At 32.5% G+C, this 12,532-nt stretch overlaps 1 protein-coding gene across 1 annotated transcript; it reads left to right on the forward strand.

Annotated features, from left to right (window-relative positions):
* The first annotated feature begins 2,206 nt into the window (after window positions 1-2,206).
* LOC143640816 (coiled-coil domain-containing protein 34-like) lies at window positions 2,207-5,570 on the forward strand. The gene is made up of 3 exons (XM_077108390.1): window positions 2,207-2,338; window positions 2,885-3,026; window positions 5,455-5,570. Exons 1-3 carry the CDS (start codon window positions 2,207-2,209, stop codon window positions 5,568-5,570), a joined length of 390 nt encoding a protein of 129 aa, XP_076964505.1.
* Window positions 5,571-12,532: the final 6,962 nt, after the last annotated feature.

Raw genomic sequence — 12,532 nt, forward strand, 5'->3', positions numbered from 1 at the left:
CCAAACTTATTTTAGTTTCTTTGCACCTTTCTATATGTAATTCAGCATCTGATTATGAGATTTGCTAATTACGCCTGCTTGAATAGTGCCTGGCACTATTGGGATTTTGTTAAATGTGTAGATCGTTTTGGAGAAAATGACTCTTAGTAATATCAAATTTAAATTCTTTGAATATGCTTTTTCTTTCCATTTATTTGTCTTATTTTTTATCAGTTTTATGTAGTTTTAATGATGGTATTATGCATCATTTGTTACATGTATTTCTAATTATTTCATATTTGGGACTATAGAGCAGTGATTTTGCCTTGTTTCTGATATTATCTTGTAACATAAAATTAATTTGTGTAGTCATTTGGTATTATTTCTTCCTTAAATGTGCATTGCAAACTACCAATGAAGCTATCAGAAGCTAGAGTACTTTGTGGTAAATTTTGAATTATTTTATAATAAATGGTTATCCAGATACTATTTCTTCTTGAATTAATTTTGAGAAGTAGTATGTTTTAAGGAGTTTTGACATATCACTTTGGTTTAAATTTTTTGGCATAACATTCTTTTTAGCATTCTTCCATTTTAAAGTCTTTGTGGTCTATAGTGATCTACTACTTACTGTGTGATCTTAGACAAATTACTCACCCTCTTGTGCCTTCCTTTCCTCCTTTGTAAATAGGATAATAATAGTACCTACCTCATACTGCGATTGTAAGAATTAACTGATGGTCCATAAGTATAATAAAGTACATAGAATAGTGTGAGGTATAGATACAAATAAAGTGTTAGTTTCTGTCATTGAAATCATTGTAGGGACTGGATGATTTCTTGTTGGTGAGGTTAGGCAGGAGAGTCATAAATCACACAGATTAAGGGAGATATATTCGAAGACCATTTTCAGTTTGTAGGTTTTCTGCCAGTGAGGAGTAATTAAAACCCATTATTGTTCCATTGGCTATTGAGGTTTTGTTATGAAAAGATTCCTTTTCACAGCTAATGGCTGCACAGCAAGAAAGAAATATACCAACTTGATGAATGGTGCAAGCCCTGATTTTCAAGACTTGCTTTTGCTGCTCAGCACTGAACAGGACATATATTGTATGTAACTGATGTTTGTTAATTGGGTGTTAATTTATATTACAGTATTTTACAAGATACTTTCAGGGAAGGAAATTCTCTTTTTTGATCATCTTTCTTTGCTCCATGAAAACTGACATATATATATATATATATATATATATATATATATATATATATATATATATATATATATATTTGTATATTTGTATTGCATATTTCTTTTATACCTTTCAGATTAATTTCTAAAACTTTGATAAAGAGAACTATCTATGCCATTATTTATTTAGAATTTAACTACAGTTGGTAAGTTATCATTTGAGTAAGGAGAAGAAAAGCATTGAGTTATAGTCTATGTCAATTTTTTTTTTCTGAAAAGGGCCAGATCTTAAACATCTCAGGTTTTCTGCCCATGCAATCTCTGTTTGAACTATTCAACTTTGCTATTGTAGAATAAAAGAAACCATATGCAAATATATAAGAGAAATGAGTTGGCCATACTTATATAAAATGTTGTTTACAAATACAGATGGCCTGTGGGCTGAATTTGACATTTAGCCTTGTTTGCAAGCCTCTGATCTATATAAAACAGTATACCTAAAGATTTGCCCAATTATGTCCTTATATGCAATCTTCAGCAGGCATTATTCATTTGAACTCTATAACTCACTTTTGGTGAATACTTATCGAAGTATTTGTATTGACAAGTTGTCTATCTAGGAAATGTTTACATACATGAGGGTAAATATCCATTAAAAATACTAGAATTCAGCAGTCTAACAGATAGTAATATTTATTCACTAATTTATTTAAAGAATATTTATGGAGCACCTATTATTTACTCAGCACTATCCCAGTATCAGGTATACATTGGTGAGCAAGATCTTTGTCAGTGTCCTAATGAAACTTACAGCCAAGCAGTAACTACCTGTTATTGACATTGAACAGGTAATTGCAGTATGTTATATATTCTCATAAACAACATTGTGCCAACCACTGTTACACCACTTATTTTAAGAATAATAGAAGTTTAAAAAATTATTGCACATAAAAATCCTTCCTTATGTGAGAATGATTACAGGTATTTCAATTAAAATTTCTATTTTTATTTAAGAAAAGGAAAGAAAGAGAACAAAAAATGAATAAAGAAATGGAGGAGAAAGCAACGAAAGAACTAGGGAAAGAACATTTGCAAGAAAAAGCAAAAGAAAAATATCAAGAATGGTTAAAAAAAATTGCTGAAGAATGTGAGAAGAAGAAGAAAGAAAAGGTATTTTTATTAAAGTAGCCAGTTAGAATATGTGTTTTTGGTGTTCATAGGTGGCAACTGTATTTTAGAAAAAAGTATATGATTAGAAAATTGACTGTATCATAGCATAAAGATATGAAAATATCCTTACTTAGATTATGCTGTCTTTAAGCTTCTAAATGAATATGTATTTTTGGTTTCCTTACATTGAGTAATTTCAATAAGCCTATATATTTTTTAGTCATATTCAAAATTGTTGTTAGTTGTTTTAAATATTTTTCAATATACTTTTATCTAGTCATATTACTGTATAATAAATTACTTTAAAAGGAAGGCAGATTGCTTTCTTTTTCTTGTTTTTTTATCTTATTGTTTAGAGGAAGACACATTAATATCACATCCCTGATCATGTTCAATTTTACTCTCAAATTATAGAAATATTATTCAATATTGTGGCCAGTAAACCATTGAGAGAGGAAGCAACTGGGAGAAAAGACTCAGTAGAATTTGAATGGAATGTTTACTTATAGAATATCCTTGGAAATGCTTTGGTCTTGTCATTTTAAGGAAAAAGAAAAACAACAGCAAGCTGAATTACAAGAGAAAAAGGAAATAGCCTATAAAAAGTTTAAGGAATGGTTGGAAAATGCAAAAAGTAAACCTCGTCCAGCTGTAAAGAGCTATGGTTATGCAAATGGAAAACTTACAAGTTAGTTTTTATGTTATGTGTCTTACATAAGTATGGTTTGCAGAAGCAAATTTTATACATTTTGTTTCTTTTTCACAGAAATAGAAACTCATAAAATTTATTTTTCTTTCAAATTACTATCTTTTAGAAAATTATACTATGTTGGTAGGAATTTATTCATTCTCCATAAATGGTATATAAAAGTAATAGTTGTAAAACTTCAAACTTACACTTTTAAGCAATGATTTCTTTTCTTTCTTTTTTTTTTTTTTTTTTTTTTGAAGAGGATGGTCAATCTCTGAAAAGTATTATCTACTTAGAGGGGAAAAATATAAATTCAATGTGCCACATTGATTTTTATTAATGTCATTTGTGTTACATAGCATTCAGACTTTTTATTAGCATCATTTTTTTCTTTTGTGGACCTTATCAAGTTTTTTGTAGGAGCATTATCGTAAAAGGGTCCAATTAAAATTTGAAGCCTCAAATTGTTACTTTCCCCTCAACTTCCTGATAAAAGTTATCGTTTCCTCTCTGAACCTTCTCATCCTGAGAATGGAAACTGAGAAGCTATCCTGTGATCTAGCAAACAGGAATTGTGGCCAGCTCTCTGGCATGTTTATAACCTGGCTCAGTTTATATCTGTCTTGTCTGCTGGCTTTTGTTTCTGTAAACCATAGCTTAAGCAATGATTTCTAACATTAGGAAATAAATGAAATTCTCAGGGATGAAGTTGTAGTTCAGTCACGGAGCATGTCTTTAGCATGCATATTGCCCTGGGTTCAATTGCTAGCATCCCTGGTAGTGCTCTTACATTCTTGGATCAAAAAGCCTTACTCAGGATGTTTTTAATGGTTCATCTTGCCTACCCTTTTTCTAACCTTCTCTAAGGCAGAGCTTCCAGTGTCTTTGGCACATTCTTTTTACAGGGTGGGATATAGATAGCACATGATCAAACAGAACCGATTGGCCTTTAGGCTTGATCTGATGATAAATGGCATTGCATGTTTTTCTTTGTGCTTTATGTTGAAAGCTCATACCTTGATGACGGCTGTCTTCGCAATAATAAATGATTTATTATTAAAAATACTCCCATTCTGTTTTGTTCACACAATGGAACATATTCCAGACTTTGTTTTGACCATCTTGGTGAAGTGTGAGTTGACATATTATGCAGTCAAAGTGGGCTGCCAGGGTCTGAAAGACACATTCCTGCTGTCAGGATTAGGCCTCTCTTATATGTCATAGGGGTCATTCATTATATCCATTAATCCATTTTAGCTACTGAGGATGGCTTTTCCTCCTCCTTATCCTCCTCCTCCTATCCCCACCTTCCTCCCTGCCACCCTGCCTCCATCTCTTTCTTCCTTGCTTAAAAAATGGTCAATAAGCAGTGATTTTAACCTAATGATTAGATAGTAAAGCTAAGATTTTAGATGGGAATATACATTTTGACTAGATATTAATTGCTAAATCGATGAACTATTTTATTAAATTACTTTGCTTTCTAAATGAGTTTAATTCTTTTTTATTTTATTGGTTCTCTTTAGTTATACATGACTGAAGAATTCATTTTGATATAACTATACAAATATGGGACATACCATTCTTATGGATGTACATGATGGTGTATTTATATACTTTATATAAAAATTATTTTGAATTCATTTCACTCTTTTCTTTTCCTATCCCCATCCCTTCCCTTCATTCTAATAGGCAACATATTTGTCTGCATGCTGTACATCCCTTAAGTCTTTATTTTTTATCCTATCATTTTTATGAATTATGAAATAAAGGAATTTGTGTGCCTATAATGACCAAAGGATTTAAAGATAATTCACAGAATGTTCTTCCTTCACATAGTTATTATTGTCAGGAATTACAAGTTTTAAATAGTATGTTCATCAAAAGATGCTCTCTAATTAGTAATAAAATTGCACTGATTCTGTGAAATCATATTAACTTGAATAACAGTAAATCAAAATTCCCTGGTTCTAAACAAAAATCTTGATTCACTTTAGCTGTATGAGCAAAATAATTATTTCTGTAAATTTTAGTCTCTGACAAGGGGAATCTAGTTCACAAATAACTCATTTCCTAGATAGGGTTAAGAAAATAAAGGTTTTATTCAATTTTATGGTTCTGAAATTAATTCCATAGTAAAAACTTTGCAGGTATTATTATTTGCATAGATTTTAACAATACTATTTGTGTTCTCAGCATTATTTTTTGTATATGTTTTAACAATATTGTTTGGCTTCTCATAATTATCTTTTACTACATTGCTATATTTGAAGTGCTAGTTTTTTAAAAGTATTCAGATTAGCTTGGTGTGTCAGTGATAGTTCGCTTTTTTGACAGTTTAACATTTTCTAGGAATTTTCAAATAAGTAATTTTTCTCAAGAAGTTTAGTTGTTTTGTTTTGTTCTGATTTTTCAATGATTGTAGGTTTTTACAGTGGAACTTCCTATCCAGAACCAGCCTTTTGTAATCCAATTCCATGGAAATCAATTCATATGCCACCTCCCAAAGAAGCTAACCATCTATCAGGAAAGAAGAATTAAACACCTGTGATAAGAGAGCCACACAAGTCATCTCTGGTAATTCATAAAGCCAGAAGCAATCTTTGCCTTGGAACTCTGTGCAAAATGGAAAGATAGTATATGTGGAAAATACTATGCTTTTACCTAAAGCTACTTAATTTTGAAACCAAAAAGATTTTTTACCTTCCAATCAGCAAGTTAGTACTTGATGTGATTATTGACATACTAATTTTTGTATTTTATATGGAGTCTGAAGGATTAACTGAGAAAGGTATTTTTTACGTTTTGGTTTTTCTTTTAAGATTTATCTTGGCATATTGTTTTGCATGATAAATCTAACAATTTTGTTTAGCTTGTATTAAAACCACACTGTAATCCTCATAAAACCAAAATTTTTTCTTGTATTATTTCATACTCTATATTGTTTGCTGATGTTTATGTTTAAGAACATAAAATTAAGATTAATTTGTCCAAATATGCATTTCTAAACTGCATGCTTTTCTAAATGGGTTAGAAACCAAGAATAATCAAAAACAGTCTTTGTTTATGGCTTTTAGTATACTTTTCCCATTTAGATATTTTAAAAATAACTGAGTAAAAGTTTATTTTGTTACAGAAATAAGAGTTTGGACTTTCAAATGAAAATCTAAATACATTGTTTCATGCTCTGCATCTTAGTTTGATGTGTCTTGAGACCTTAGTAATATTGCGCTTTATTTTGTAAAAATACTTATGCATTAATTGTACTTTTTTGTTAGCTTTGAAATTAGGATTGTCATTGCATTATTTTTTAATATTGAAATGTTAATTGTTAAGTTTTATGTTGCTGAGGTTGAAATCACAGATCTTATTAATAAACACATTTTAAGGATAAAAGTTGAAATGATTACTAAAATAGCACACAATTTGTATTAAATTTTATTAAATATGCTTTTTAGGAAAAGCCTGTTATCTTTTTTAGGGCCTGAGAAAGAAATGAAAATTTATTTATTTGAAAGTGATTTATATTTAGAATATATTCCATATTTTTGCCAGATTAGTCACCAGCCAAGTTTCTAGTGATCAGGTAGTATGTTGAACAATGCAAGGACAGCAGAATTTTTTAAGCGTATTCATGTAATCACACCTTTAGAAAAATGCACTTCTAAGCATAGAACAATTTGTTAGCAATCAGTACGGTTTGTTTAGTCAAAATGTTGGTGAGATTTAGGTTTAGTTTGTTTGTTTGTTTTTATGCAGTACTAAGGATTGAACCTAGAGCTTCACACTCACTGAGCTATGCTGAGCTATGTTTCTGGCCCTTGTGACCTTGAACATATTTCTTAGAACTCCTGAAATAGTGATACTTCCAGATAATCATTCTATTTGAGTAAATTTGCCTTTATAGAGAAAACGTAGAATTTTTCAGGGTAGCAATATTTTTCTGTTAAAAAATATATGTGCATTTTCTCTATAAAAGCAATTTTAGATTTATATAACTCTGTGTGTGTGTGTGTGTGTGTGTGTGCGTGTGTGTGTGTGTGTGTGTGCGTGTGTGTGTGTGTGTGTGTGTGTGTGAGAGAGAGAGAGAGAGAGAGAGAGAGATGTGTATCTGAAGCATCTGAATTTCTGAGGGTTTCACATGTAGTTGTTATAATAAACATTCTATTTCACAGCTGAGATTAACTGTTAAATATAACTATTCTAGCAAGAATTTTCATTCAGTCATTAATCATTTTAGTGTATATCCTGAGTTCAATAGATATCAGTAGTTTGAATTTTATTCTTTCTCTTTTTTCAGTAGGATTGAACCTTCAGGTGCTTTACTACTAAGTCACATCCACAGCCCTTTTTATTTTTTTTTTTTATTTTGAGACATTGTTTCACTAAGTTGCTTAGGGCGTCATTAAATTGCAGAGGCTAGCCTCAAACTTGTGATCTCCTGCCTCAGCCTCCCTTGTTGCTGGAATTATAGCTGACTACCACTCTGCCTGGATTTAATTGTAATTGCTTCTGAAGATTTTAAACAGGGAATTGATAACGTGTGGTTTATTCTTTGAGATTACATTGGATGCTCTGAAGAAAATTACTTAATTGGGAGGAGGGGAGAATGGAGGAGGGAAATGTTTAGAAGATTTTTTTATCATCTAGCAAAGAGATCATGATAACTTGGATTAATATGGCAGCAGTAATAAGAAGTAGAGATGTATTTGAGTTATATTTTTGAGATGAAGCAAACAGGCCTGCTATTATTTGGATATCAGATTGAGAAGGAGGAAGAATCAGATATGACTTCTAGTTATTTGGCCTGATAACTATGTAAATAATGATAATTATGACAGAAATAGAAAGATTAATAGAGCAGATTTATGGGCTAAGATGAAGAATGAGGGAGGTCTTTAAGAATTCAGTTCTTGATTTGTTAGGTTTTCAGTACCAACTTAATACCCTAGTGGAGATGGTAGTTAAATATATGTATCTGATGCACAGAAGAAAGCCAGGATTGGAGATATGAATTTGAGCAACATCAGCACATAGATGGTATTTAAAAACATGAAACTTGATCAGAATACCTACGAAGAGTTTAGATAGTAAGAAGGGTGGGCTGAATATTCTAATTTTTAGATGTTAAACAGTCACCAAATCCTGAATCAGCAGCCAGTAGAGTAGAAGAAACCCAATAGAGTGTGATGTCACAGGAGCCATGAATAGAAGTGAGTTATGAAGTCTGTCGACTGCCTCTTGAGAACTAAGACAAGGAAGAGCCTTCATTATTGGATTTGGTAAGATGAAAGAAGTTTTTTGTTAACACAATAGTGAACATGTATTGAATTATTTCAACAGTCCTGGTATTCTTATGCTTTCATATGTGCTATTTAATCCTCAAAACAATCTTATGAGATAGTTACTTTCATTATTTTCATTTTATACTTGAGGAAACTGAGATACAGAGAAATTATATTGCATTTATTGATAGTAAATCATGGAACATGCATCAGAGAGCAAGAGGTTAAGTTTCAAGCTTAACAATCAAATTTATTTCCTTTCCTATATAATATATATGAAGAAAAACTGGAATGAAACTATAATGAAGTAGACTTCATAGAGAATTGGAGGTAAGAAAGCAGAGCCCACAAGTTAAAGCCACTTTTTGCAAAAGTTTTATAGTGAAAGGAGAAGCTAAATGGGATGTGAGCTGGAAGGAAATGTAAGGTCAAGGTCATATTGTTTTGTATTAGATAAGTAATATTAAATGTGTTTCTGCTGATGGTAATGCTATAGTTGAAAGGTGACTTGAAGATTTAGGAGAGATTAGAGAAATGATTTGAGAATTAGAGGATGATTTGAGAAATGCAGTTCTTAAATAGCAAAAATGGTGGCCTATATAGAAGTAAGGAAATTTCTTCTATTTTAATAGAGAGCACATTTTTCATAGATTGAAAAGTAGCTGGATTGAGAGTATTATAGGAAGTTGATGTAGGTATGAAGTAAAGGCAAGATCATCTGCAGAAAAATTGAATAGGTTATATTATAAGTTGGAGGAAAAGGCAATAGAGTAATAAGCATTTTGGAGAGAGAAAAACAGAATTTTCAGAGAAATCAGAAGAGCCAATTGGCAATGGTGCTTTCCATTTGATATTTTTGGTTATAGGGTAAAACCAATTAGTATTGTTCTATCATGCTTTTCTCCATTTATGAAGAGGAGTTTAGCTATGTGGATTTAGGCCCAGAGTAAGGTTTATTCATGATTAGACAAGTATACAGTAGGATGGAGAGAAAGAGGAACAAAGGAGTTAAAGAGTTTTCAGGGAGTGATTATAGTTCTGGAACATGATGTTTCACAAAGGATGGGTAAAGAGGGGTGAAATAGAGGAGGAGATCTTTAATAGAAAAGTGTTTGTTAAGATGTCACAAAGGTTGGATGAACTGGAAGGAGACTGGAGAGGCAGGAGCTTGTGGTAGAGAGTAGCAGTGACTGTATCCAGAGTATAACCATGGCAGTGGGTGGTCCAGGTAGAATATATATATATATATATATATATATATATATATATATATATAGAGAGAGAGAGAGAGAGAGAGAGAGAGAGTGTTGAGGAAATTAAGTATTTGGGAGGCCCCAGTATGAGGAAGAGAATTATTATTTTTAAAGATGGGTACTAAAATTGCTGAGAATGTGGCACAAGTAGTGGAAAGAGGAAGACAGTAAGCCAGGTACTAGAATTTCAGTGAAGTGAGGTCATGTCTTACCCAAATGACAGTCAAGAGGAACAGTATGGGCTTGTATGGTCAGATGAAATAATCTTCAGAATATCTGGCAGTTTTGAAGGAAGAAGGGGGGATGAAGTTGTTTGGAAATAATATTGGAAACAAGATAGGGGTGGAAGACACCTTTCTACCAGTATCAAGCCTCAAAGTTTCAGAGGGAAAACAGTATTTTCAGGAGGTTACTACAGGCATGAACAACTTTCAAAAGCATGCCTGTAGTAGGATGTTTCGGATGGGTAGAGACCAAAGGCAGAGCCACCAGTAGTAAGACTGTGGAACTATTTCAGGGAGAGGTGAGTGAGGATCAGACAAGGTCAATAGGGTTGGAGAGATATGTTTGAAAGATCCATCAGTAGCAGAACTTGGAGGGCTGTTTTAGAACAAATTGGTAAAATAATTGGTAATAATATTGGCAGAGAAAGAGAACACCAAAATGAAGGACAGATTTGGGGGGAGGAAACTGAAGGTCTTTTGGGGGGAGGGTACTAGGGACTGAACTCTCGGGAGAGCTCGTCCAATGAGCCACATCCCCAGCCCTATTTTATATTTTATTTAGAGACAGGGTCTCACTGAGTTGCTTAGAGCCTTGGTGTTGTTGAAGCTGGCTTTGAACTCTTGATTCTCCTGTCTGGGCCTCCTCAGTTGTAGGGATTACAGGTGTGCACCACCGTGCCCAGCTTTTTTTTTTTTTTTTTTTTTTTTTTTTTTTTTTTTTTAAGTCAAATAGTACTAAATTTTTTTTGTTAGGAAAATAGTATTTTGTTTCACTTCTCACTATCTCTTAGTGCTTCTCTCAGGAGGATATTATTTTTTTTCTTTGGTAATTTTCTCCTATAATATTTTTTGTTCATTTCCCCCTTAGAATCCTGTTTGGCAGTTGTCGGTATTTCTGATTTAATTCTGTATTTTAAATGTTGCTTTTCTTTTATCTTACTCCTACCACCATGACTCTCTACCTAGTGAGGGGACTATTTTCTGAGAGATTTCTTTAATATTATCTTCAAATTCTTAGATAAATTTTTATGGTACCTTATTTTTAAATTCCAAGCATTTTTTTGTTTATTTCTTTTTCATAGCATCCTATACTTATTTATGGATATAACATCTTCTCATTTCTAAAGACATTAATTACAATTTTTCTTCTATTTTAATTGGCTCTTTTTGCTCTGGATACCTTTTTCCCTTTCATTTTATCATATTCAGAAGTTTCCCTCAATTGTTTATTAATCTCTGTGTGACTTTATATTCACAATACGAATCCCTGTCTGTTGGTATTTAGGAACAGGTCTTTAAAGAGCTGAATAGAAGCCATATGGGCATAGGTAGGGCTTGTCAGTGGTGGATATTTTTGTTGTTTCTGGTACCTCCAACGTGTTAGAAGTCATTCTCCCTGGGGATGTAAAGTTTCTTAGAGAAGCAGCTTCTAATTTTCTAAGGGGACATAAGCCTGGTTCCAGGGCCTGAAATGAGATAAACTGACAGTCCATAACACATAATGAACTGTGGTTCTGTCTCTCAGAGTTTATTATAAATTATATACTGTCAGTTTATCTGGGTTTCAGACTTGCCAGTACATAAACTGTCCTCTCCTTGGTTCAATAGGCCAAATTAGTTGTTCTTCTCCTCCTTCTCCTTCTCCTCCTACTCTTCCTTTCTTCTTTCCTTTAGAAATCAATTCTTAGAAAAGTTTAGATGGTTAATGAGAAAAGATAGGAAAAAGGCACTCAGTGGAAACAACTAATTAAAAAGAAGAAAAAACATAAATTATTATAATGTCCTTAAAGATGAGAAAAAAATACTGCGTTCATACTGACTTCTAATTCAGACATTTCACCTTTATCTGCTTTCTTACAAACATTTGGTGGAATTTTTAGTTAACTACTGTATTCTCTTCTGTAATCTTTGTCTTTGTAAATTTGTATATTTTTTCTTCAGAAAATTTCTTAGCTATTATCCTAAGGAATGTGACAGAAAGGAGATACTTGTGTGTGATTAATCTGCTATGTTTAATTGGACTTCTTAAGTTTCATTTTGAACATATTACTATAGATATGCTTGTGGAGATAGAGGTTTGTTGCCAGAGTTGAGAAACTTCACTTAGTGATGGATATTTAGACCTAATCAGATTAATATCATTATTGAAGCATATCCCAAGAAGTCTGAAGCATGACATTATTTCATTTATTCACTCAACATGTTACTATCAAGCGTCCACAGTGTGCTGGCAAGAAGATGACGGACTAGGATGGAATGTGAGGAAGGAGCATAGAAGTAAGGCAGAGGGAAAGAAGCATTGAAGAGTACCAAAAGTGATGGGAGGAGAACATGAAGAGAGTTCTCCTATAGTGAGAGTGGGTACTTTCAGAAAGGTGTTCTGTAGCATCAAGTAAAGCTAAGGTTCAGGGAGAATGAGTGAGTGAGAACTTCTACTATTTACTGAATCCCTAACATGGTGCTAGATTCTGGGTGAACAAGACTGTCCTAATCTGGAAACTGTAAGAGCTTATTACATGCCAGCAGAGATAACAACAATTAATCTTATACTCGCCCTATGAGTAAGTGGCACTCAGAGTGATTAAACAGACTCAGGATGAGCCACCCAACTAAACAGAACTTTGAAGAATTAGTAATAGACTCAGAACTCCATAGATGATATGTTAGCTTTTGAAGAACAAAGGGATTTTCAGAGGGTTTGTACACATTGACATATTAATACAAAATTATAAAGGAAATTT

This window comes from Callospermophilus lateralis, unplaced genomic scaffold (assembly GCF_048772815.1).
Source record: "Callospermophilus lateralis isolate mCalLat2 unplaced genomic scaffold, mCalLat2.hap1 Scaffold_65, whole genome shotgun sequence".
NCBI classification, from domain to species: Eukaryota; Metazoa; Chordata; class Mammalia; order Rodentia; family Sciuridae; genus Callospermophilus; species Callospermophilus lateralis.

Excerpts from the sequence above, each read along its gene's own strand:
- LOC143640816 (XM_077108390.1), top strand. The coding sequence starts at position 2,207 with ATGAATAAAGAAATGGAGGAGAAAGCAACGAAAGAACTAGGGAAAGAA. Across the intron at positions 2,339-2,884 it reads AGAAGAAGAAGAAAGAAAAG|GAAAAAGAAAAACAACAGCA; the intron begins GTATTTTTATTA and ends TGTCATTTTAAG. Across the intron at positions 3,027-5,454 it reads TGCAAATGGAAAACTTACAA|GTTTTTACAGTGGAACTTCC; the intron begins GTTAGTTTTTAT and ends CAATGATTGTAG.